Source organism: Castor canadensis, chromosome 7 (assembly GCF_047511655.1).
Source record: "Castor canadensis chromosome 7, mCasCan1.hap1v2, whole genome shotgun sequence".
NCBI lineage: Eukaryota > Metazoa > Chordata > Mammalia > Rodentia > Castoridae > Castor > Castor canadensis.
In genome coordinates this window covers 130,168,723-130,195,854 of record NC_133392.1, presented here as the reverse complement: position 1 = coordinate 130,195,854, position 27,132 = coordinate 130,168,723, and the positions used below count along the sequence as shown (strand labels likewise).

The window sequence follows — 27,132 nt, the reverse complement described above, 5'->3', positions numbered from 1 at the left end:
CCACCAAGATTCCAACCATTACAAATTTAAGATTCCTGTTATACATCCTGGTAGAGGTGTTCATTGTTCAATTATATATTTATATCTGTAAATTTCCATGCATGTAGATTGGTAAATAATAGCTCCAGGAGAGCTATCTAGGCCAAAGATAAAGTTGGACAATCAAAAGTACACAGGTTATTTTTAAAGTGTGGGCCTGGATAAGAACAACAAGGGAATAAATTTACAAAGAAAAGAGGGACAAGGACTAAGACTGGCCATCTAAAAATTAAGAAGTCATAGAGAAAAGAAACCAAATAAAAGGCAAAAAGAGGGTGGAGTCTTGGAAGCAAGTGAAATAAGTGATTTAAGTAGGAAAGAAAGGTCAGACATGCCAAAATGCTGCTGCTGTCCAGATATGACAAGGATTGAGAAGTGACCACTGTACTTAGCAACAGAAACAATATTAGTTACTTTCACATTAGGGAGAGATGAAAAAGGTCATGGTGGCATGATGTGACACATGGCTGAAGTGTGTTTAAGAGGGAATTATAGAGCAGGACTCAGAAACAGAACTTTGGACAACTCTCTGTGCAGAATACTTTTAATTTGATATAATCCCACTTGCTATTGGTATCCTATTCAGAAATTCACTGGGTATCCCTGCGTCTTGAAATGTATACCCTATGTTTTCTGCTAGTAATTTTTAAGTGTAAGGTCTTATATTAAGGTCTTTGATCCATTTTAAGATGATTTTTGTATATGGCAAGAGATAGGGATCTAAGTTCAGTCTTATACATGTGGGTATCCAGTTTCCCAGCACCATTTGTTGAAGAGGCTGTCTTTTACAAATGCATGTTTTGGCACCTTTGTCAAGAATCAAATGGCTAAAGCCATGTTAGTTTATTTCAGGATCCTCTGTTCTATTTCACTGATCTACATGTCTGTATTTGCACCAGTACCATGCTGTTTTTGTTACTATGTCTCTGTAGTATAGTCTGAAGTCAGGTATTGCTCTTTTTTCTCAGGATTGCTTTGGCTATTTGGGTCTTTTGTGTGTCCATATGAATTTTAGGATTTTTTTTCTATCTTCTGTGAAGAATGACATTGTAATTTTAATGGGGATTTCCAATATTTATTCTGCCAATTCATGAATGTGGTAGGTCTTTCCATCTTCTAGTGTCATCTAGATTTTCTTCAGTGCTTTATAGTTTTCATTGTAGAGGTCTTCAACATCTTTGGTTATGTTTATGCCTAGGTATTTTAATTTTCAAGGCTCTTGTGAATGAGATTGCTTTCCTGATTTCTTTTTCAGCAAGTTTGGTTTTGATGTATAGAAAAGTTACTGATTTTTGTACATTAATTTTGTAGACTGCTACTTTGCTGAAAGTGTGTATCAGATCTAAGAGTCTTCTAGTTGAGTCTTTAGAGTTTTTGGTCATAAAGAAGAATAAAATTATGTCATTTTCTGGCAAATGAATGGAACTGGAGATCATCATGCTGTGATATAAGCCAGTCCCACAGAGATAAGTATTGCATGTTTTCTTTCATTTGTGGAAGCTAGGGCGAAAGAAACAAAGTCATGAAAGTAAAAGGGGGACTACTAGGGAGGTGGAAGGGAAAGGGAGAAGAGAAGAGGGATAAGAAAAAGTAATAGAAGGGGTGGATGTGATCAAAGTACATTGCATGCATATATGTGGAAATGTCATAATGAAATCCCTTATACTGTACAACTCATATATGCTAAAAAAGTATGAACAACTTTCTAGCAGATTTTATTCTTGAAAGAAGCAGAATAATGTATTGAATTTAACTAGGAAAATGGAGACAAAGGCAAGAGATTTTTTCTTTAATATCTTTCTTCCCTTTTCCTTTCTGCCAATTACTTTTTTTCTTTGTCCAAACAGACATAAAGTGGGAGATTGCATAGGAGGTCAAAACCTCAGCTCAGCTTTTCTCCAGGATAAGCTTAGACAGTTTCTGACAGGGGATGCATATAGATGGTGAAAGTTAGTCAGGCAATAAAGTTACAGACAAGTGGGCATGATGTCAATCTTACCTGGAACCTTAGAGCCACACTTGTGCCAAAGAAGTTTAGTTTTTTCCTCTTGATTGTTCTAAAGGTTTTAGTCACTTAAAATAATTAGATTGGACCTTATCTACTGCCACAGATGGTGTTATATTGTTCCAGGGCTGTTGGCTAAATCATTGTTCTCAGACTTAAAAGAGCACAGGAATCACTTGTAGAATCTTTAAAATGCAAATTCTGATTCCGCAGTGTCAGAGGTGTTATTCTGCATTTCTTATCTCTTAGGTAATGCTGATGACATTAATCCAAGGCTACTTCTTGAGTAGCAAGAGTCTAAATCATAGGGAGATGCTTTGCATGAACTAATGACTTCTACATTCTGGTATTCATGCCCTTCTGTAATCCCCTCTGCTTGAGTTTGGGCTGGACCTAGTAGTTCACTTCTCATGAAAAGAATTGCCCAATAGTGATGGAAATCACTTTCAAGATTAGGCTACAAAAAGTCAAGTGTCCACAATGCTTACAACCTTTCTCTTTCTCTCTTTCTTGCTCACTCTGATGAAGCCAGCTGCCAGGTTGGTGGGCCACTCAATGGAAAGGCCCTCAAGGCAAAGAACTGATGGATACTCTGCATGATAGTTAGGAAGGAAATAAGTCTTCAGTCCAACAGCCTTCCAGGAACTAAATCTCATCATGTGAGATTGGAAGCAAATCCTTCTCCAGTTGAGCCTTGGGAAGTATGCAGCCTTAGCTGGTACACTGATGGTAGCTTTATGAGACAACTTAATCCAGACAACCCTGCTGAACTTCACTGAGACTCATGACCCCCAGAAACTGTGAAAAATAAATACTTGTAGTTTAAGACACTGAACTTTGGGGTTATTAATTACATAACAATAGATTTTTAACACAGAGGGATCCCAAAAGTTCAAGAAATTTGATCTCGATTATGATGATGGTTTCATAGGTATACACATGCATCAGAACTCACCAAATTGTATATTTTCAATAGTTGTAGTTCATTTTATGTCCATTTGTTTAAATGGAATTGAAAATGCATCAAGGAAAGTCAGGGGAACAGGATATTTTCACCCAATTACTAGGAGATTCTACTCCTCCCTACATATACTACTTCCCTAAAAAAAAAAAATGAGCTCCTCTCTCTACTGACATGAGGATTTATGTGCCCTAAATTCACACTCTCCTAACAGCACTGGGTGAAAACTGACCTTTGTTACTTTGAACTCTCTTCCATATGGTCACCGTTAATTTATCTTAAATTGTTCTTTCTTTAGCACCTGTCATGTCTCTAACTGACCTACAGTCAGGTTACTGATTTGGGAGTCTAGAAGTCACTTTATGCCCTTCAATTTGAACTTATTTTATGAGTCCAGAGTGCAAGTATTCAGTACATGTTCTATTATTTATAAAAAAAGAAAGGTGATATAAATTCTTTGCTAAATAAGTTGATACAGAGATTAATCAATATGGGACCTGCCTTTGTGAGATCCACTGTCTGTTGTATTCATGTTTGAGAGGCACCCACTGCCATAGCATTCTCAAGCATATCTCACTCACTTACTCTGTCCCATAAATATATGATGTGAGTTCACTGGAATTTAAAAGGAATTTGTATAAAGAAATCCCATAGGCTGTGTCCTTAGCTTAGTTGTTCATGCTAATGGTCCCAAGACTTCATTCTGACCCTTTGCCCAAGCCTAACACTTTGAAGAAAGCCCTCTTCACATCTTTGTTCCGGAGGCTGTAGATGATGGGGTTCAGGAAGGCAGAGATGACATTGTAGAACAGAGCCAGTTTCTTGTCCTCTTCTGGGGAAGACTCAGAGCCAGGTCTCATATACATAACCATGCATGGGATAGAGAACATAGTAACCACAGTGATGTGGGAAGCACAGGTGGAGAAGGCCTTGAGTCGCCCTTGGGTTGAGCGGATCTTCAAGATGGCAGCAAAGATATTGATGTATACAATGATGATGAGGGACAATGGGACCAAAAGAAGGATAAAACCTAAGATGAAGTCCACCTGGTCATTTACAGAGGTGTCTGCACAGGCCAACTTCAAGACAGCTGGTACTTCACAGAAGAAGTGGTTGATCTCATTGGGGCCACAATAGGGAAGAATCATAGCAGAAACTGTGTATATTAGGGCACAGCTGATACCCCAGAATCCACAGAAGGCCACCAATAACCCACACAGCAAAGGGCTCATGATGACTTTATACCTGAGGGGATGACAAATAGCCACATACCTGTCATAAGCCATGATTGCAAAAAGCCAAGACTCAGTGATTCCCAGCATCAGGAAGATGTACATCTGGGCCACACATCCACTATAGGAAATGGTCTTCTTCTCACTAACTAGATGTATGAGCATCTGAGGTACTGTGGTGGTGACATAGCCCATGTCCAGAATGGATAAGACACTGAGGAAAAAGTACATGGGTGTGTGCAGGTGGGAGTCCCTGTGTATCAAAGTCATAATGAGTCCATTGCCTAGAAGGGTGATGAGATAGAGGAAGAGAAAGACACTGAATAGAATAACATTTATCTTTGGGTTATTAGAGAATCCTAGAAGAAGAAACGCAGTAAGAGAGCTGTGGTTTCTCCAGAGGAAGTCCGTCATCCTTATCCCGCTGTAGAAAACAAAACAAAACAAAACAGAGCTATCATTGAGGAAGGTCAAATCTCCAGATTCTACCCCTGCTGAAATTAATATAAAAAGAGTACCAAACACAAGTAACAGAGTAAGTACATATTAGGACATCCACAAAACTGGGGACCAATTTCTTTTTTTTAAAAGAATTTCCACTTAATAGGAAACAGCATGTTAATATTATACTACATAAACATAGTTTATTCTGAGATGCCAAATAACAAATTCCAAATGTGGAATTTGTTAAAAGATAGCCCAAAATTAATGTCTTGCAATTTATAGTCCATGTAGCTCATAAAAAAATTTAAGGAGGTCAAGGGAAGAATTGGATATTTAAGAATATAGCATTTGTTAGGCTTTTCACACCAAATGGAGAAATCTGCCTCCACTTTGGAGCTTCTCCCAAAATTGGCTTTAATCAGACCACTCAAATAGCTTGATGGGTACCCTGAAACTTTAAAGACCCAGTTATTAGATATCTGGCTCGAGATTGGAGTAGCAAGAAAATAATTATCATTGAAAATAAATTGTACTCCATGAAGAGTCAAAGCCACATGTTTTCATAGACCAGAAGTAAGAGATATGGCAGGCATAGGCAACACAACAACTAAAAGATAATGGCCAATGATTTTCCCAAATGGAGGAAAGATACCAACCTACAGAATAGAGATACTGCTCAATGAGCTCCAAGAAAGAGAAATACAAAGCAAATCTGCTGAAAAACAAAATATCTGTCTTTGATGTGCCCTAAGGGGGAAAAAATCGTTACCTTCAAATGAGCAATAATGAGACAGGCTCAGTTCTTTCAACAGAAACTACAGAAAACAGAAGACAATTGAATAATACTTTCAGTGAGAATGAGAGAGAGGAAGAGGAGAGAGGAAAGGGAAGGGGAGGGGAGGGAGTGGAAGAGAGAAGAGAGGAGAAGAAAGGGAAAGACTAAGGAAGGAATAAAACTAGGAATCAACCTAAAATTCTATAGTCAATGAATATATCCTTTAGAAATTAAAGCTGTTTGCTCTCTATTGAAAACAGATAATTGATTACCAAAGAACAACAATAAAAGATTCTAAAGAACTTTAGTCTGAATCAAAATGATCCTTGATTAAAGCATAAAATTGGAAGAAGGAATGAAGAACAGAGAAACAGTAAATGTATAGGTAATCATGGTAAAATATTGGTTGTTTAAAGCAACAAAATAACTACCACGTGAATCATATATATATATATATATGTAAAATAGATTACATATATTATTTTTATTGTACAAAAATGACTACCATGTGAATCATATGTGTACAAAAGAGAGGAATCAAATATGTGTATGTAAAGCACATGACAATGACAATAGATGGCTAGGCTGCTGTTTGTGTATTTACTGTATTGTACTCTTTCATCATTATTTTAGGGCTTACTCCTACTTATAAAAAAGTTTAATGTGAAACAGTAGGCTGTGTTATGCTGGCAAAAGCTCATACATCTCAGGTTTACCATATTTCTTGATTGCATCAGGAGGCCACCTTTGACTGAGTGACCTAAAACATCTAGGTTTGTGTAAGTACACTTTATGATGTTCACAAAATAACAAAATTGCCCAATAGGGCATTTCTCAGAAAGCATGCCTGTCCTTATTAATGCATGATTGTATTTTTTTAAAACCTCTTAAAAATGCAAGGTTTACAAATCCTTGCTCTAGAATAACAACCAAATAATACATAATAGCAAAACAAAATATAATAAATGATGTAAATGATTAACAGTTCTTGGTTAATTCCAAGAAAGGCAAAAAATGTGATATGAAAGACAAAGAACAAAACTTCTGGAGATGACAATGTGGAGATGTGTTTATAGGATCTTCCAGGCACTGGAGGAACCACATTTTTGGGTCAGAAATACAGCCCTTTTCTGTACTACTGCAACCAAAGCTGATAGAATCATGGGGAAGTAGGATAAAGACTTGTATAGCACCTTACCCTTCCCTTGTAACACTAGCAATGAATTGATTATACTTGTTTTCATTGTGCAATTTACCCTTGCTTTGAAATTTAAATTTATTTTTAATAAAACTTTAATTTTAAACTTATAAAGAAAACAAATAACACTTGGGATAAATAGAAAATAGGAAGTAAGATTAAACTCAAACCTAACTGCAGTGGTAATTACATTAAATCCAAATGTACTGTGCAAACCAACTGAATGACAAAGATGATGCAACTGGAATTTAAAAATACTAAAAACAATGAAAGAATTCCATAAGTGGAATTTAAAGACCAGCGAAGAACAGAAAGCACTATTTCTTGATTATCAAGACAGTGCCAGTCAACTCAGAGCTTTCTTGCCCTCATCTCATTCTTCTATATGGCAGTGACTGAAGCCACAGGTAATAGGGATGAGGAACTAACAAATTAAAGGCCAACCCCCCCTATATTGTGCTTCCTCTTGTTCTTGCAACTAGCTGCAGCAAGCCTAACTCAGCTTACAGAGTTATGGAAGGCATCCTGCAGAAGGGAAGACTCAGAATAATCTTTAAGGGTGGGCAGATGCTACCTATAGGGGAAGTGCGGAGAAGGACATGCTGTGCAGAGGATCATCATGAAACATGAGCTAAGTCAAATGGGAGATGGGACAGGAGGGATAAGCAAGGATATATCGTGGAGGGCCTATCATTTCCTGAAGAACAGACTAAAGAGGGTGGACGTTTATAATGAGGGAGGAAAGAATACATTAAACAAACCTCAGATCTCTGTCTGGGAAAAATGACTCTTACTGTAGTGTGGAGAATATATTGAAGGATGCCAACTATTGTAGTTGTTTAGGAAGGAAATGGTGAGAGTTGGAACTAAGGCAGTGATTATTGACATGAAAGACTGGTGTCAGTTAAAAGGTTTTGGGGAGATATATGTGATTAGGGTGCTGAGGGAGAAAGAGGAGTCAAGGATGAATTCTAAGTATGAGCAATGGAGCTAAGCAACACAGGAGTGGGACACTAGGGAAGGCAGTGAAGTGGGCATGTGATGAGCCTAGCTTGGAGCTCACGTAGTTTGGTGACTCCTCATGTTTATCAGATTGATGTGTCTCTCAGGTTACTCCAGAGGCACCTGCACACCCATGTTTATTGCGGCACTATTCACAATAGCCAAGTTATGGAAACAGCCAAGATGCCCCAGCACTGACGAATGGATTAAGAAAATGTGGTATCTATACACAATGGAATTTTATGCAGCCATGAAGAAGAATGAAATGTTATCATTCGCTGGTAAATGGATGGAATTGGAGGACATCATTCTGAGTGAGGTTAGCCTGGCCCAAAAGACCAAAAATCGTATGTTCTCCCTCATATGTGGACATTAGATCAAGGGCAAACACAACAATGGGATTGGACTTTGAGTACATGATAAAAGCTTTAGCACACAAGGGAGGGGTGAGGATAGGTAAGACACCTAAAAAACTAGCTAGCATTTGTTGCCCTTAACGCAGAGAAACTAAAGCAGATACCTTAAAAGCAACTGAGGCCAATAGGAAAAGGGGACCAGGAACTAGAGAAAAGGTTAGATCAAAAAGAATTAACCTAGAAGGTAACACACACACACAGGAAATTAATGTGAGTCAACACCCTGTATAGCTATCCTTATCTTAACCAGCAAAAACCCTTGTTCCTTCCTATTATTGCTTATACTCTCTCTACAACAAAATTAGAGATAAGGGCAGAATAGTTTCTGCTGGGTATTGAGTGGGTGGGGGGGGCAGGGAGGGGGCGGAGTGGGTGGTAAGGGAGGAGGTGGGGCCAGGGGGGAGAAATGACCCAAGCCTTGTATGCACATATGAATAATAAAAGAAAAAAAAAAGATTGATGTGTCTAGAGCTGAAGACATAGCATTGAGGTAGGAATCGCGAGTGCCATCTGCCATTGGAGGGGATGAGATCACCCAGGAAAGTGTATAGAGGGAGAAGCTGAATGGAGAGTGATAGAAAACCAGAACACATAGGGCTGGCTTCAAGGAGGGAACCCAGAGAAGAAAATGATATTGAGGAGCCAAGGAAGAATGACATGTGACATTGGAACCCAATGAGAGACAAGGTTTCAAGGAGAGAGTAGTCTTTATGGTCATATGTGCATAAGCATCAAGTAAGACAAAAACTGAAGTGTCTACTGTTTTAGCATCAAGGAGACTTTGGGAGAATAGCTCCAAAGCACTTAAGAAAAGCCAGTGCAGGCTAGTTTTCTGAGACATTCACACAAGGGGGAAAAAAGGTATATGTCAGGAGCTACATGATGAAGGAAATATAGTTTCTTATGACATAAGACTTATGGCTCAACATCAGTAATATTGCATAACATAAGATGTGAAGGTGGAGGATATAAGGATGAGTATCGAAAGCTGTTGAAAAATTGGAGGTGAGAGGTAAAGGGGTAAGGGAGAGGAATGGAAGGGGTTGAATGGACCAAAGTAAAGTGTACTCACAGTTGGGACACGTTGGGACACCCCTGTGAACATCAATTTAAGTATTAATAATGAAAAATAGGACTGTAAAGTAGGTACATTGTAGGGGGTTAGTGGGAGGGAGATGAATTAAGCAGATTCTCTTGCAATGCTTTAAGTGGGACAGGGAGAAGGTTGAGGGGGAGAAACGATGGGGGTGATGTAACTAATGTACAATATAAGTCTAATTGGAATTATCACTATGAATCCCCCTGTATAATGAATATATCCTAATAAAATTATGAAAAAAGAATTATGGCTCAGGTAGCCCATCTGGTTATAGAAATTGTCAGTTAATAAAGAGGAGTAAAAATATAAGAATGTGACAAATTAAATCATGGAGCAAAGCTTTGATGAACTTGGAAAGGGTATAATTCAAACTATAAAAGGAGGGATTAGACTCTAATCAGAGGAGGGACCCCCTTCCACTGTGGTTGGATGGGAATGAGGTAAGAATAGTGTGGATGCAGAATATTGAATGTATACATCATGTCAGTAACCATAAGACTCACTGTCATTTTTCAAAATAAAAGATTAGATTTGTTAGCCTTCCTGCTACACCTGGCAGGGCCCCTTCTGATGCTCCTATCATTGTTAAAGTCCAGGCCATGCCTTCTAAAGCAGATTTATCTCTTCCAGAATGAAAGCCTTTAGGACACAAATCATGAGACAACACGGCGATATTCTCGATCTCTACATATGAATGAAATCTCCATGAGCAACTCAGATCTCCAGGAGAAACCTTAATTGTAATAAACAATAATTCAGACACCTTGTCTCCAAATGAGTCCCAAGGGAAATAAATAGGAGAGACAATTTCCCCTTGTAGGTAGATTCTGCTGCCCCTTGTCAGCTCTCAGCAGATACTGAAGATGGACTGCCCCCCTCCAATAACCCCCCAATAAGAATATTGTCTCTCAGGGGGAATTTGAAGCAGGCTAAAGTGGGGAAAGTTCAGGACTCATAGAAAAAAATACATCTTAGATTAACCATGCTTTGGCTTAGGAATCACCCTCACCTGGTCAGGAACCACCCATGCTCCTCCCCACTCATTGATTATTGGATGGGAATCACCTGGTTCTCCCCTTCCCATAGGTTATCATAGATTTTAAAAGCACCTGAAGAGCAGAAACATGCTCTCTCGGCTTGAGGCTTCCACCTGGGCCCCACCTTTGTATATTCTTTCCTAACTTTCAATAAACTCCCTTGACACCCCCTAAAAAAAGAAAAGAAAGTTTGGTTATTTAAACCACCCATCTATGCATTTTTGTTATAGCAGACGAAATTACTAAGATACTATGTCATGGATGCATTAGTTTTAACCTGGACTTAGAGACAGATGAGGCAGGAGTTTTGCTGAGGTCCAGTTCAACTGGAGGAATTAAGGACTTCAACATTTTCTCTTACCTCTTTATTGTCTAACTCCATCTGGTCCCCAATCTAATGCCTGGAGCACTGTGGCAACCTCTCATTGTGACTCCCATTTCCCACTCAGCCCAATAACATTTGCTGGGGACAATCTTGACAGACGATTTTTTCGACTGTGACCCGGGCCTGCTCAAATATACATAATGGGATACAGACTATAGAAAAGAAGATGGGGCATTTGCAGGGAAAGAGGCAGAGGGAATGGGAAGAGAGTTAAGTGAAGAGGCGCTAAAACACACTCAGGTGTAATATCTCCTGATTGTAATGGGGAGATTGTAATCACTGAGTGACGGGTATCTGCCTCCCCTCACCTTCCCGCTCAATAAGAGACCCTTAGAGAAACTCCCTGTTCTAGGGTGGTCCCAGAAACCCCTACATTCCCATAGATCTCCTTGTAGATCCTCCTCCTATCCTATACCTGTATGCTTCCCTATCAGTCTTCCCCATCTTCCATCTGCCACCCTCTTATCATAACCAAACCTGGTTAGGATGGGAACCCAGCCTCCCTGACAATAGCCCCTTCTCTTTTTCGTCTTCATTGGCAACTGAAAGCCAGATGCCATGAGGGAGATGCACACCCCAAGTCCAAAAGAGAGAGAGAAAAAAAGAGCAGTTGAACAGAGGGAAGTGAACAAAAAAGCAGGTATGAAAGGCAGGGGAGAAGAGGTGAACAGAGAAGCAACAGGACAGAGCAAGAGGCACAGACATGAAAGGACTTGCAAAAGTCAAAATCCACAGAGTCAAGAGACCAGGACAGGCAAAAGGAATGCCCCAGATGAGGATACTCCACTGCCTCAGGCTCTCTGCTACAACCCTTATCATTCTTTACCTGCTGTTGGTCTTTGTGTGAAGGATGGGTCAGGAGTCAAATGAGCTCTCTTTGAAACTCTGCTCCAGGGAGCCCTAATTCCCAATAGGTCAAGTCTGGCAACTTTCTAATAAGCTTCCCGTGCCTTTGAATTCCCTGAGATCTGAACAACAAGTCTGAACTCCAATATCTACTACTCAAGGCTGTGTACAGGCAGAACCCTGGCCCTCCCTGCCTGAACTCAGACCATTCCCCATAAGCCCTCTTTGGTTTGATAGGTCTCTCTTCTGTCTGTCCTGGCCCTTCCAGGCTCCATTTTTCTCTGGGTAGCACCATACCGCATAGACTGGAGTCCTGGTTTATACACAGGTGTGACTTCAGAAAAGTTCCCAAAACCTCTCTGGGTCTCCAGACTTTTTATCAATATAACAAAAATGTGTTTCACAGGGTGGTTGTGAGGATTAACTGGTTTAAGAACAATGACTTTAAGACCATGTTTGGCTTATAGTAAATGATCTGTAAATTTATTGTTCTACTCTATTTTGCTCCTATAGGTCTCTCCATCTGCAAACCTTCTCCTATTATGTCATCAAGTCTCCCCTAAATTTCAGGGCCACCTCTTTTGCCTGTGTTATGTTTCTGTTACACACACTTTCATCATTGCTCTTAGGATTCCTGGGTGACCTGTGAGGGCTTTGACCATGCCATTCCAGCTTCAGACCCCAGACCAACACACCTGTATGACTCCTGTCTCCCAAGAGAGTGTGTGCATCAACTATCTTTGGTACTTCCTCTTTCTGTCTCCCAATGTATACTTTTTATCTCTCCTCTGGGAGGAGTCTTGTGTTAGGGAGAATGAGTAAGGAGCCAAGGCATATTTTTTTGCTATAATCACTGACAGAGTTTTTGAATATTCAATGAGGATCATAATAAATACAGGGGCTCTGAAGAGATAGCAGCCAAATTTTCCCAGGGGATGACATTTAAATTAGGCCTTTAGGATACAGTGGGATATTCCACATGGGAAAGAATGTGAATCTTAAACATAAGCAAAGTCTAGGTGGTACCACAGCATGTGGGAAGAATAATAAATTATCCAGTGAACTTATCTGAGTGTATATTTGAGTCAGAATTAAGGGAGAATTCAGAAAGAGAGGCAGGGGTAGGTTACAAAATCTCCCTTAAACCATGATAAGAAATCTAGGACTCTGCCCTGAGCAGTGTAAAACTCTTACAGGAGGGAGGAGGGAAGAGAGGGAGGGAGGGAGGAAAGGAAGAAAAGAAAAGAAAAAGTAGGCCAGACATTGCTAAAACCACATCAAAAGATAGGGAAAGGCTAGGGCTATAACTCAAGCCATAAATTGCCTGCCTAGCAAGAAAAGCCCTGAGTTAAAAAAAACAGTATGTGTGTGTGGGGAGGAGGGGGACAAGGAAGTTAGAATAATATCAAACAATTGAAATGGAAATTGATAAGGTATAAAAGAATTATAAAAAATGATAGAGGTGAAACATGAACACTGACATATGCAAATGATTTGTATCTTTGAGGGCTAAATTGAGTAAATTTACGTAAGAGACACTAACATTCAAATTTTAATGCAAGAATGTTTAAAAAGAAAATAACCTTTTACTGTACATATTGAAAGGGGACACTACACAATGTGTGGGTAAGAAATGAAATAGAAGATCACCAAAGAGAACTATTGTAATAAGTATACTGTGCTTCCGTGATAAATAAAATGTCTTTGGGAGGGTCCAAAGAAAAACTCCTTTAAGGGAAAAACATTAGATTGGTCTCAGACTTTTTCACAGCATCATTCATTGGTAGAAGATGGTGGAACAATCCTAACACAAAGTTCTCAGGGGGGAAAAAGTGAATGACCCAAGCAACATTGTATCTATTTTCCATTTTTTGTCTTTAAACAGTTCTCTATTATATATATTTCTCACACATGGTAACAAACCTTTTTATAGGTATGAACTCAAGAAATACATTTTATGACACTTTGCTAAATAATGGAAGAGATAACTAAATTATCTGTTAGCACCAAATTGATTTAACTAAGTCTATAAATCTAATCTATACCACTAACATAAAAATATTATAGAACAAGTTTCTCTGGAAGACCCCACTTACACAGCTGCCTTATTCTGTTTGCATTTTTGGTTTTTTGAGACAGAATCTCACTATGTATCCCAGGTTGGCCTTAAACTCACTATGCAGCCCAGAATGGTCTCAAACCACAATCTTCCTGTCTCTGCCTCCCAAGTGCTGGGATTGCAGGTGTGCACCACTATACCCATCTTACATGGTTATCTTTGACTTGACTTGACACTCACCCAGGGCAAAATAAATCTTTTCTCTGGGAAATTAAAAAAATAAAAGCAATTGATTAATTCCATGGTTACCTGAAATAGAGGATAACAGTTGGAACCAATAGTAGACTAGACACAAAGCTTAAAAGAAAAGGCTGGGGAATTAAATGTCTTCAGGGTTTTTGAAACACCATAGCATTCCTTAGACTCTAAAAGGGTGAGCACATGAAGAAACTGTGTGCTTGCCTACAATTACGTACATGCTCAGGAGAGATTTGAGAAGGCCCTGAGCTCTCACCTTGGGCTGATATGAGTCCCTGATTTGTCAGGAAGTAGGAGATCAGGCAGCATAGTCACTTATTTGATGAATGCTGAAGGTGCACCCCACATGCAGAGGGTTCCTCAGCAAAGACAATCCTCTTGCAAATTTTGTTTCCAAAGTTTAAGGAAATATCTGTCCAATCATTACATGGCCACTAAACTAACAGAAGAAATGTCAGTGTCCCATGACAAAGAGTACAGACTCCACAGAATTCACTCAGAAAAGTAAAAAAAAAAAAATAACAAACTTTTGAGAGAGAAAATAATTTTATTCCAGAGATACCATATAATATTATTTAACGGCCTAGTTTTCAGCAAGGAAATTACAAGACATAAAGAGATACAGGAAGTCTTGTCCTAAACTGAGGGAAAAAGCCAATTAATAGAAACTGTCCCTAAGAAGGCCTAGATTTTGGACTTAATAGGAAGGGATTTTTATTTGTTTTTGAAAGGTATTTAAAAATTTTTTAATATTAATAGTACAAAGGAATTGCATTTAAAAATTTAATAGATGCATACAGTGTACTCTGAATAAGTTCACCCCCTCCATTATAGTCTCCTAGCCTCTCTACCTCCTTGCTCTTCCCAGTTTTTGGTGTATTTCATTATACTACCTTCAAACATATACATGTAACATACTTCAGACCTCTTCACCTCCTGGTATCCTCTCTTATGCCTATTCTCCCTCTCATTGTTTCCACCACCCCACAGTCCCCCTTTTACATTTGTTAGACAGGGATTTTAAATTAGCTGTTTTAAGAACTAATGGAAACCATGTAACTAAAGGAAACTATAAGAGCAATGCTGTGCCAAAGTGGATCTCTGAGTTTATCCTACTTGTTGATACATTGCAATCAGGCCAAACACCAAAAAACATAATCTTTACAGCAGCAAGAGAGAACTGACACATCACATACAAAGATTCCTCAATATTAACGGCTGATTCCTCATCAGAAACCACAGAGATAAGAAAGCAGTGGGATTCATTTGCTAAGAGAACAAGAGTTTCACCAACAGTTCTATGTATAGGAGAGGATTTCTTCAATCTGTTAAAAGGCGTCTACAACAACCTTACTGCCAGCATCACACTTAATGGTTAAAGACTGGATACTTTCTCCCCTGAGATCAGGAGCAAAATAAGGATGTTCACTCTTGCCATTTCTATTCAACATTCTATTAGAGAGTCTATCCTTGGAAATTAAGCAAGAAAAAAGCCATCATACTGCAAATGATGAAGTAAAACAAGTCTATTTGCTTTTGACAATATCTTATATGTAGGAAATCCTAAGAAATACACACATACACACACTTATACACACACGCGCGCACACAAACACAGTTATTAAAACCAATAAATGAGTTGATCGAGGTTGCAGGATATAGGACCAATATACAAAATTCAATTATATCTCTAAGAAACTAAAGCAGATACCTTAAAAGCAACTGAGGCCAATAGGAAAAGAGGACCAGGAACTAGAGAAAAGGTTAGATCAAAAAGAATTAACCTAGAAGGTAACACACACGCACAGGAAATTAATGTGAGTCAACTCCCTGTATAGCTATCCTTATCTCAATCAGCAAAATCCCTTGTTCCTTCCTATTATGGCTTATACTCTCTCTACAACAAAATTAGAAATAAGGGCAAAATAGTTTCTGCTGGGTATTGAGGGGGTAGGGGGGAGAGGGAGGGGGCGGAGTGGGTGGTAAGGGAGGGGGTGGGGGCAGGGGGGAGAAATGACCCAAGCCTTGTATGCACATATGAATAATAAAAAAAAATTATATCTCTAAGCACTAGCAATGAATAGTCTGAAATGAAATTAGCAAAACACTTCCATTTATTATGGCATCATATAGAATAAAACCTTAGGGAAAAATTAACAAAAATACTGTAAGGTTCATACATTGAAAACTAGTGCCAGTGGCTCATACCTGTAATCCTAGCTACTTGGGAGACTGAGATTGGGAGGATCACAGTTCAAAGCCAGCCCAGGCAAATAGTTCTTGAGACCCTATCTCCAAAATAGCCAGAGAAAAATGGACTGGACTGGACTGGAGGTATGGCTCAAGTGGTACAGTACCTGATTTGTAAGTTCAGAGTCATGAGTTCAAACCCCAATTCCACAAAAAACTATAAAACACTATTAAAAGAAATAAAGGCCTAAAGAAATTTTCAAGTATTGGTAAGCATATTTTTTTTACATTTTTGTTAGCATAAAATAGATGTACAAAGGGGTTTCATTGTGATATTTCCATACATGCATATAATGTTCCCCAATCAAATTTACTCCTTCTATCTCTCTCCCTTATTCCTTCATCCCCTTTCATAAAACAACTTCAACAGGTTTCATTGTTCTATTTTCATACATGTATATGAAGTACTTCATCCATATTCATCCCCCCTTCACCTCTTCCTTTGCCCTTAAACCTCCCAAAAGTACCTAGCTCCAAACAGAACCTGTTTGACACTCCTGTCATTCATTTCTAAGGAATAGATTCTGCATATGAAAGAGAACATGTGCTATTTGTTTTTCTCAATCTGGCTTATTACGCTTAACATGATGCTCTCCATTTCCATCCACTTCCCTGCAAATGATGTAATTTCATTCTTTTTGTCTAAACAGTGCTCCATTGTGTGTGTGTGTGTATTATTTGCATATATATTATATATATGTGTGCATCACATTTTCTTTATCCATTTATCAGTTGATGGGTACCTAGGCTGATTCCATATTTTAGCTATGGTGAATAGTGCTGCTATACCCATAGGTGTGCATGTATTTAAATATATATTAATTTGTATTCCTTTGGATGTGTGCCCAGAAATGGTATAGGAGGATCATATGGCAGTTCTATTTTTAGTTGTTTTTTTTTTAAAGAAACCTCCATACTGATCTTCATAGTGGCTGCACTAATTTGTATTCCACCAACAGTCTATAAAAGTCCCTTTTTCCTTGCATCATCACCAACATTTGTGTTGTTTTGCTGAAAGCCATTCTGACTGGGGTGAGATGAAATCTCAGTGATGTTTTGATTTGCATTTCCTCTATGGCTAAGGATGCTGGACATTTCATCACCTGTTTATTACACTTTTTTTTTTGGAAAACACTTTAATTTGCTTGCCTATTAATTAATTGAATTGTTTATTCTTTTCACGTTTAATTTTTTGGAGCTCTTCCTTTTTTATTTTTTTATTTTATTGTTTTCATATTTACTTACATTGAGCCATCTCCCCCCCCGACCCCCACTACTCTCACCCTCCCACCCCGCCGCTTCCAGACAGAACCTGTTCTACCCTCTTGTTCTCTGATTTTGTTGAAGAGAAAACATAAGCAACAAAAAGAAAGACATGGTGTTTTTGCTAGTTTGAGATAAAGATAGCTATACAGAGAGATTCCTAGCATTGCTTCCCCGTACATATGTATTGCAACCCACACTGGTTCGTTTCTACCAGACTTCTTCATTACTTCCTGGTCCCCTTCCAATAGTGGCCTCTGCCAGTTTAATATTACTGTTTTCTCCCCTCTATAGTGAGCATATCAACCACATTCAAGTTTTAGGTATCCTGCCTTTCCCTATTCCTCCTGTGCCTGTTCTCCCCTTAGTGTGTGACCCATGTTCATAATATTACTGCATTTGTTCTAGGTCTATAATCTGCATATGAAGGAAAACATGATTTTTGGTCTTCTGAGCCTGGCTAACTTTCTTTAAGATGATGTTCTCCAGTTCCATCCATTTGCTTGAGAATGACAAAATTTCATTCTTTTTTGAGACTGAATAAAATTCCATTGTGTATAATGACCACATTTTCTTAATCCATTCATCAGTAGTGGGCATCTTGGCTGTTGCCATAGCTTGGCTATCATGAATAGTCCTACAATAAAAATGGGTGTGCAGGTGCCTTGGTAATAACCTGAGTCTCATTCCTTTCAGTGTATCCCTAGGAGTGGTATTGCTGGATCATATGGCAGATCTACGTTTAGTTTTTAAAGAAACTTTCATCTTGTTTTCCAAAGTGGTTGTACTATCTTATATTCCCACCAATAGTGTATGATGTTCCTTTTTCCTGCATCCTTGCCAGCATTTATTGTTGTTGGTGTTTTTGATGATAGCTATTCTAACAGGGGTGAGGTGGAATCTTAGTGTGGTTTTGATTTGCATTTCCTTTATGGCCAGAGATGGTGATCATTTTCTCATGTGTTTTTTGGCCATTTGGACTTCTTCCTTTAAAAAAGTTCTGTTTAGTTCAGTAGTCCACTTCTGCATTGATTCATTAATTTTGGGGGAATTTAGTTTTGATAACTAACTCTGGTTATCAGTCCTTTGTCTGATGTATAGCTAGCAAATGTTTTCTCCCACTTTGTGGGTGATCACTTCAATTTAGAGACCATTTCTTTTGTTGTACAGAAGCTTTTTAATTTCATGTAGTCCCATTTGTCCATCTTTTCTCTTAGTTGTTGTGCTGCTGGAGTTCTATTGAGGAAGTCCTTCCCTATACCCATTGCTTCCAGAATATTCCTGCTCTTTTCCTATACTAACGGCAAAGTTTCAGATCTGATATTAAGGTCCTTAATCCACTTTGAGTTGATACTAGTACAGGATGATAGGCATGGATCTTGTTTCAGTTTTCTGCAGGCAGATAATGACTTTTCCCAGCAACATTTGTTGAAGAGGCTGTTTTTTCTCCATCGTATGTTTGTAGCAACTTTATCAAAAATAAAGTGGCCGTAGCTGTGTGGATTCATATCTGGGTCCTCTATTCTGTTCCACTGGTCTTCATATCTGTTTTTGTGCCAGATATGGTCTTCATATCTTCATGCTGTTTTTACTGCTATGGCTCTGCAGTATAGTTTGAAGTCAGGTGTTCAAACTATATCAACGCTGTGATCCCCCAGCGTTGCTCTTTTTGCTCAGTATTGCCTTGGCTATTTGTGGTCTTTTGTGTTTCCAAATGAATTTTAGGATAGGTTTTTCAATCTCTGTGATGAATGTCATTGGAATTTTGATGGGAATTGCACTGAACATGTAGATTGCTTTTGGTAGTCTAGTTATTTTTACGATGTTGATTCTACTAATCCATGGGCATGGGAGCTTTTTCCACCTTCTGTTGTCTTCTTTGATCTCTTTCTTCAGTAGTTTGCAGTTCTCCTTGTAGAGGTCATTTACATCCTTTGTTAAGTTTATTCGTAGGTATTTGATTTTTTTTGAGGCTATTGTAAATGGAATTGTTTTCCTATATTCTTCTCAATTTGTTCATTGTTTGTGTATAGAAAGGCTACTGATTTTGTGAGTTGATTTTGTATCCTGCTACATTGCTGAAGCTGTTTATGGTGTCTAGAAGTTTTTGGGTAGAGTTTTTTGGGTCTTTGAGTATAGGATCATGTCGTGTGTAAACAGGGGTAGTTTGACTATTTCTTTACTTGTTTGTATTCCTTTTATTTCTTCTTCTTGCCTTATTGCTCTGGCTAGGAACTCCAGGACTATGTTGAATAGTAGTGGGGAGAGTGGGCATCCTTGTTTTGCTCCTGATGTTAAGGGAAATGGTTTCAGTTTTTCCCCATTAAGTATGATGTTGGCTATAGGTTTGTCCTATATAACCTTTATAATGTTGAGTTACTATTCCTAGTTTTCTTAGAGCATTTATCATGAAATGGTGTTGAATCTTATCAAAGGCTTTTTCTGCATCTATTGAGATGATCAAGTGGTTTTTGTCTTTGCTTCTACTAATGTGCTGTATTATATTTATTGATTTGCATATGTTGAACCATCCCTACAATCTTGGGATGAAGCCAACTTGGTTATGGTGAATGATCTTTCTGATATGTTGTTGGATTTGATTTGCCATTATTTTATTCAGGATTTTTGCATAGATTTCATTAAGGAGATTGGTCTGAAGTTCTCCTTTTTGGATATGTTGTTGTCTGGTTTTTGGATGAGTATAATACTGGCTTCATAGAATGAGTTAGTCAGTATTCCTTCCCTTTCTATTCTGTGAAAAGTTTAAGGAGAGTTGGTATTAGTTCTTCTTTAAAGGTCTGTTAGAATTCAGCAGAGAATCCATCAGGTCCTGGACTTTTCTTTTTTAGGCAACTCTTTATTGCTGCTTCAATTTCATTACATGTTATAGATCTGTTCAGGTGTTTAATATCCTTTTAGTTCAGTTTTGGATGGTCATAGTAGCTACAAATTTGTCCATTTCTTCAATATTTTCCCATTTATTGGAATATAGGTTCTCAAAGTAGTCTCTGATGATTCCCTGGATTTCCTTGGTGTTTGTTGTTATTGCCCCTTTTTCATTTCTGATTTTACTAATTTGGGTCTTTTCCCTTCTCATTTTAGTCAGATTTGCCAAGGGCTTGTCAATCTTGTTTATTTTTTTCAAAGAACCAGCTTTTTGTTTCGTTGATTCTCTGTATGGGTATTTTGATCTCTATTTCATTAATTTCTGCCCTTGTTTTTATTGTTTCTCTCCTTATGCTTGTTTTTTTCTTGTTTTTCTAGGAGTTTGAGATGTAGCATTAGATCATTTGTGTGAGATCTTTCTGTCCTTTTAATATATGCACTCATGGCTAAAAACTTTCCTCTTAGGACTACCTTTGTTGTGTCCCATATGTTCTGGTAGGTGGTGTTTTAATTTTCATTAACTGCCAGGAACCTTTTGATTTCCTCTCTTATTTCTTATATGACCCGCTGATTCTTGAGCAATGTGTTATTCAGCCTTTAATTATTTGTGTATTTTCTGCTGTTGTTTTGTTGCTGAGTTCTAGTTTTATTACATTGTGATCAGATAGAGTGCTGGTGGTTATTTCTATTTTCTTATATTTTCTGAGGCTTGCTTTGTGCCCTAAGATATGATCTATTTTGGAGAAAGTTCCATGGGCTGCTGAGAAGAATGTACATTGTGCTGTTGTCAGGTGACATCAATTAGGTCCATGTCATCTATGGTGTCATTTAGTTCTAGGATTTCTTTGTTGATTTTTTGGTTGGATGACCTCTCTATTGGTGATAGAGGGTATTAAAATCTCCCACTACCACTGTGTTGGAGTCTATATGTACTTTTAGTCCTTTAGTGTGTTTGATGAAATTGGGTACACTGACATTGGGTGCATACAGGTTGATAATTGTTGTTTCCTTTTGCTGTATTGTCCCTTTTCTTAGTATGAAGTGTCCTTCTTTGTCTTGTTTGACCAATGTAGGTTTGAAGTCTACTTTGTCTGATACAAGTATTGCTACTCCTGCCTGTTTTCCGGGGACATTGGCTTGGTAAATCTTCTTCTGGCCTTTCACACTAAGATAATGTTTATTTCTGTCAATAAGATGGGTCTCTTGTAAGCAACAGATGGTTGGATCTTCCTTTTTAATCCAGCTTGCCAAATGATGTCTTTTGATAGGGGAGTTGAGTCCATTGACATTCAATGTTAATATTGATATGTATGTGGTGATTCCTGCCATTTAGTTGTTTTGTTGTTTAAGGATTTGATTGTGTGCAGTCAAATCAATGCTACTCTCTCATTACTTGTCTTTACTTCTCCTGTAGTTTGATATTTCCTGTTGTCTTGTGATTTTGTTTGCTTTCATCATCTGTGTGGAGAATTCCTTGTAGAATCTTCTATAGTGGTGCGTGATGGTCATATATTGTTTGTTTCTGTTTATTGTGGAAGATTTTTACTGCTCTGTCAATTCTGAATGGTAATTTTATTGAGTAGAATATCCTAGGGTGAAATTATTTTACCAATTGGGTAATTGGTAAAGGTGGCACTAAAAGTGGGGAGGCAGGAAAAGGGGTGTGTGAGTGGGGGAAGAGGTATAAGGGTTGCTGGGTTTTGTGGCCTTTGTTGGTGTTTGGGTGTATTTCTGTTGTTGTATTGGAGGGTGCTTGTGTCAGGGATTGCAGGGGACTGGTATTGTGTACAGTTGGTACAGTATTCTAGTCAGTGGGTGGTGAGTGTGTAGTGTGTAGTGAGAGTGGGAGGGGTAATGTGTGACAGACTGGGGGAGGATAGGAGGAGGAGGCAAAGACAGGGGGGAGAGTGGATAAGAAGTGGCAGAAAGAGTAGTTGGGAAGGAGAACAATGGACTATATCATAGGTAAAGGAGGGAAAGTGAAGGGAGTAAGAATAGGGATAAGAAAATAGTGATGGTGAAGTTAATAATGCAGAAAAAAAAATACAACAAAAAACAGCAGGTACAGGAACAACAAAAACTTTAGTCTTTTGGTAAATGTTCTGGAGTTATTCCTTAGATGTCCGATCCTGGTATTGGCACACAAGCAGGAGCTCTGATGTGATCTCACCAAGTGACTGGCTTGTGAGTAGGATTTAGTTCCTTCTGTCCACAGGCTTAGTTGCAATTGGGAGGTGAAGTAAGTCTGCCAGTTCATGCAGGGTGGTCAGAACTGTTGTTGTTTTTACCAGGTGGCAACTGCATTGCCCTTCAGCTGCAACTCTGTTTGGTCAGCTCCTCCCCCAGCAAGGTGGGGCCATTCGTTTGTAATACTGCCTTCTGTCCCATGAGATCAGCTCAGGGATTCACCTCTTGCTCCACTTTGGGAGGTTGGCCTGTTGCCCCACCCCCACTCTCAGCCTTTGTGCCTCTCCTGACCTCTGCTCAGTGCTAGTGGCTCTCTGGGAGGTTGGCTTATCACCCCCACCACCACTCTCAGCCTTTGTTGCTTTACCCACGTTCATTCACTAAGATTTCAGCACTGAGAGTTTGGCTCCTTGTCCCACTCTCATACTCCAGGGCAGGTTCAGTGTTCCATCCTCACCTCCGCTGTCAGTGTTAGATTACAGTTCACTGTTTATGCTTTTCAATTTTGTTTCAGGGGGGTTCAGTCTGCCCAGGGGCTGCACTGGATTATGTTCTAAGGGGGTGGGTGGGGGAGTCGTGCATGGTGCGTGATGCTCACCTGTTCATTCTGTAGATTCACACAAACAGCTTAGAAACTGGATGGCAGGGAGCAATGGCCTGGAGTTCTTATATTCTGTATATTAATCTTCTGTCCAATGAATAACTGATAAGTATCTTCTTCCATTCTTTAGGTTTTCTTTAGATTCTTTATTTATTGCACAAAAGCTTCTTAATTTGATGCTGTCTCATTTTTCAATTCTTGTTATTTTCTGAGAAATTAGGATTCCATTCATAAAAGTGTTACCTTTTATCTTCAACATTTTCCCCTATGTTTTCCTTTAGTAGTTTCAAAGTTTATTGTCTTACATTAAGATCTCTGCTTCATTTAAATTGATTTTTGTACAGGTTGAGAGATGGGTCTACTTTCAGTCTCCTACATCATTTAAATTGATTTTTGTACAGGTTGAGAGATGGGTCTACTTTCAGTCTCCTACATGTGGGTATCCAAATTTCCCAACACCATTTGTTGAAGACACTGTCTTTTCTCCAATGTAGGTTTTTGGTGCCTGTGTCAAAAATCAGATGGATATAGCTCTGTGGGCTTATTTCTAAATCTTCTATTTTATCCATTGGTTTTCACATGTATTTTGTGCCAGTACTATGCTGCTTTGGTTACCATGGCTCTGCAGTATAATTCAAAATCAGGGATAGTAGCTCCAGTATCACTCTTTTTGCTCAGGGTTACTTTGGATATTTGGAGTCTTTTCTACTTCCAAGTGAAATTTAGGATTGATTTTTCTATTTCTGTGAAGAATGACATTGGAATTTTGATGGGGACTGCATTGAATCTGTAGATTACTTTTGGTAGTATAGTCATTTTCACATTAATTATGCCAATCCATGAACATGGGAGGTCTTTCCATTTTCTAGTGTCTTCTTCAATTTCTATCTTCAATGTCTTATACTTTTTATTGTAGAGGTCTTTTGCCTCCTTACTTAAGTTTATTCCTAGGCATTTAATTTTTGCAGCTATTGTGAATGGGATTGTTTTCCTGATTTCTTTCTCTACCTATTCATTATTGGCTTAGAGAAGAACTATTGATTTTTTAATGTTGATTTTTTTTTTTGTATTCTGCTACTTTGCTGAAAGTGTTTATCAGATCTAAGATTTTTTTGTGGAGTCTTTAAGATCATTTAACCATAGGATCATATTATCTAAAAATAGGGATTATTTGACTTATTCTTCCCTATTTGTATCCCTCCTTTTTTTCTTTCTTGCATCTTACTCTAAGAATTCTAGTATTATATTGAATAACAGTATAAAGAGTGGACAAACTTGTCTCACTCTTGACCTTAAAGGAAATAATTTCAGTTTTTCCTGCTTAGGATGATTTTGGCTTTGGATTTATCATATATAGCCTTTACTATGTTGAGGTATGCTCCTTCTTTTTCTAGTTTCTCCATTTTTTTAATCATGAAAGGATGCTGGATTTTCTGCATCTACTGAAATGATTATGTGACTTTTTTTCCTTGATTCTGTTTGTGTGCTGTATTATGTTGATTTATTTTCATATGTTGAACCATCCTTGCATCCCTGGAATGAAACCAACTTGATCATGGTGTATGATCTTTTTAATGTGTTGTTGAATTTGGTTTGCAAGTATTTTATTGAGAACTTTTGTGTATAAGTTCATGAGGGAAATTGGCCTCTAACTTTCTAGTTTTTTTTGTCATGTCCTTATCTGGCTTTAGCATCAGGGTAACACTGGATTCACAGAATGAGTTTGATAGTGATTCTTCCCTTCCTATCTTATGGAATAGTTTTGAGGAGCAAAGATCTTCCTTAACACTCTTGTAGAATTCAGCAATTAATCCATCCAGTCCTTGGCTTTTCTTTGTTGGGAGACTCTTTATTACTGCTTCAATTCTTTCCTTGTTATATCTCAGTTTACATGGTTTATATGTGCTTTGCTCAATTTTGGCAGGTCATATGCATCTAGAGCATTATCCATTTCTTCTAGATTTTCATGTCTATTAGAATACAGGTTTTTCAAGTAAATTCCCTAATGATTCTCTGGATTTTATTGGTATTTGTTGTGATGTCCCTCTTCTCATCTCTAATTCTATTAATTTGGGACTTTCCCCCTCTTTCTTTTGGTTAGTTTGGCTAAATGTTTGTAAATCTTGCTTATCTTTTCAAAGAACTAACTTTTTGTTCATTGATTCTTTGTATTGTTCTTTAAGTCTCTATTTCATTAATTTCTGGACTGGTTTTTATTACTTCCTTCCATCTACTGCTTTTAGGTTTGGCTTGTACTTGCTTTTCTAAGAGCTTGAGATGCATTATTAAATTATTTATTTGAAATTTCTTTGTTTTTTTTAAATGTAGACACCCATGGCTGTAAACATTTCTCCTAACACTGCCTTTGTTGTGTCCCAAAAGTTCTGGTAAGTTGTGTTTTCATTTTCATTCAATTTTAGGACTTTTAAAAATTTCCTCCCTTATTTCTTCAGAGACCCACTGATCATTCAAAAGTGAATTGTTCCTTCTTCATATGTTACAATATTTTCTGTTGTGACTCCTGTTTTTGATTTCTAGTTTTCTTCCATTGTAGTCTGATAAAATATAGGAAGTTATTTCAATGTTATTGTATTTGTTAAGTCTTGCTTTATGTCCTAAAATATGATCTACTTTGGAGAAAGTTCCATGAGCTGCTAAGAAAAATGTGACTACTGCACTTTTGGGTGTAATATTCTGTAGTTGTCCGTTAAGTCCATTTGATCTATGGTGTCAATTAATTCTGGAGTCTCCTTGATGATTTTTTGTCTGGATGGCCTATCTGTTGGTGAGACTAGAGGTATTAAAATCACCATTACTATTGTGTTAGGGCCTCTCTGAGCTTTTGTGTCTAACAAAGTTGTTTCCTTTATGAAACTGGGTGCACGAACACGTGGCGTTTATATGTTTATAACAGTTAAATCCTCCTGATGTATTGTTCCCTTTATCAATACGAAGTAACCTTCTTTGTCTCATCTGACTAATTTTGGTTTGAAGTCTGCTTTGTCGGATATGAGTATGGACACTCCAGTTTGCTTTCAGTTTCAGGCTGCATTTGGAAAGCATATTTTTAAGAACACAATACAGGGGACTGAAAGCAAGATGGTGACGGAGCAAGTCACTCCAGTGATGGACTCTCCACAGAAACACCTATTTGAATATCTGTTCACACACCAGCCCATCTTCCTAAGTTCTAAGAAAGCCAGGTAAGATTACAGTGCCTGGATTTAGTAATAATAATGGAAGACAGATTGAAGAAGGAAGGAGGGAAAGAGTTGCTTGCATTATTCTTCCCATAAATCCAAGCAGCACAGCCAGGAAAGAGACACCTGCCTGGAGGAGGTAGAGGGAATTAAGTCCAGACCTTAGACTTGAGGCCCAGTACTAGACCCACCACTGTGAAACTTGGTGCCAGTCAGGGACCTTTGCCCTCCCCCCAGGCTGGCACCTGCGGACTAAGCCTCTGGACGCTCCTCATCAGGCAGCCAAAGGAACTGCCTCCCTTTCCCAAACCTAAGAAAGATAGCAAGGAAGAGGATTCCAGTTGCTGTGAACAGGGCAAGAAAGTGACTACAGGACTTTGCCATGGAACCCACCATAGTGAGACCCAGCAACATCTGGATCCCAAAGGTCTCTATTTCCGTACTAATCTTCATAGACAGTGCCTCTAAGACCTGCCATTCCATGAGGCAAAAACCTGTACCCCAGTGCAATAGACTTGTTTTTCAGCCTACATTACCACCAACTACATACAGGCTTGGTGCACATCCCTCAAGACTTCACAGGTCCCAGTAGCTATAAAACTCAGATACAAGCCAGCTTAGTGTCATCCTGAACCCCATAAGGACTGCTTCCACTATCCCTCTCTCAGCCTCAGACAGACAGAGAGGAGTTAATATTCCATCTGTAGGGGAGTAGAACAGGAAAGCAAGCACAGAACTGTGTTTGGAAACTCAGTGCTGGGCTAACAAACCTAACACTGGGCACATCCTAAAGTTCCCTGTCCCCAGGTTACTGCCTGAAGAGAGAGTCTCTAGACTGTCCCCAGTGCCAATTAGAGACCCACTGCTCCTGTTAAATCCCAGCAAACATCAGCTGGGGCAGGTCGCAGTGATTTTTGGCCACAAGTCCACTATAGCACATGGAACATGGTCCTACCTCAAAGCTGTGCTGGTGTCCATAGGCTGTGGGC

The 27,132-nt window shown here is 38.6% G+C and overlaps 1 protein-coding gene across 1 annotated transcript; it reads right to left on the bottom strand.

Annotated features, from left to right (window-relative positions):
* Positions 1-3,703: 3,703 nt before the first annotated feature.
* Positions 3,704-4,651, bottom strand: LOC109679545 (olfactory receptor 2G3-like). Its single transcript, XM_020154717.2, has one exon. The coding sequence runs from the start codon at positions 4,649-4,651 to the stop codon at positions 3,704-3,706; it is 948 nt and encodes a 315-aa protein (XP_020010306.2).
* Positions 4,652-27,132: the final 22,481 nt, after the last annotated feature.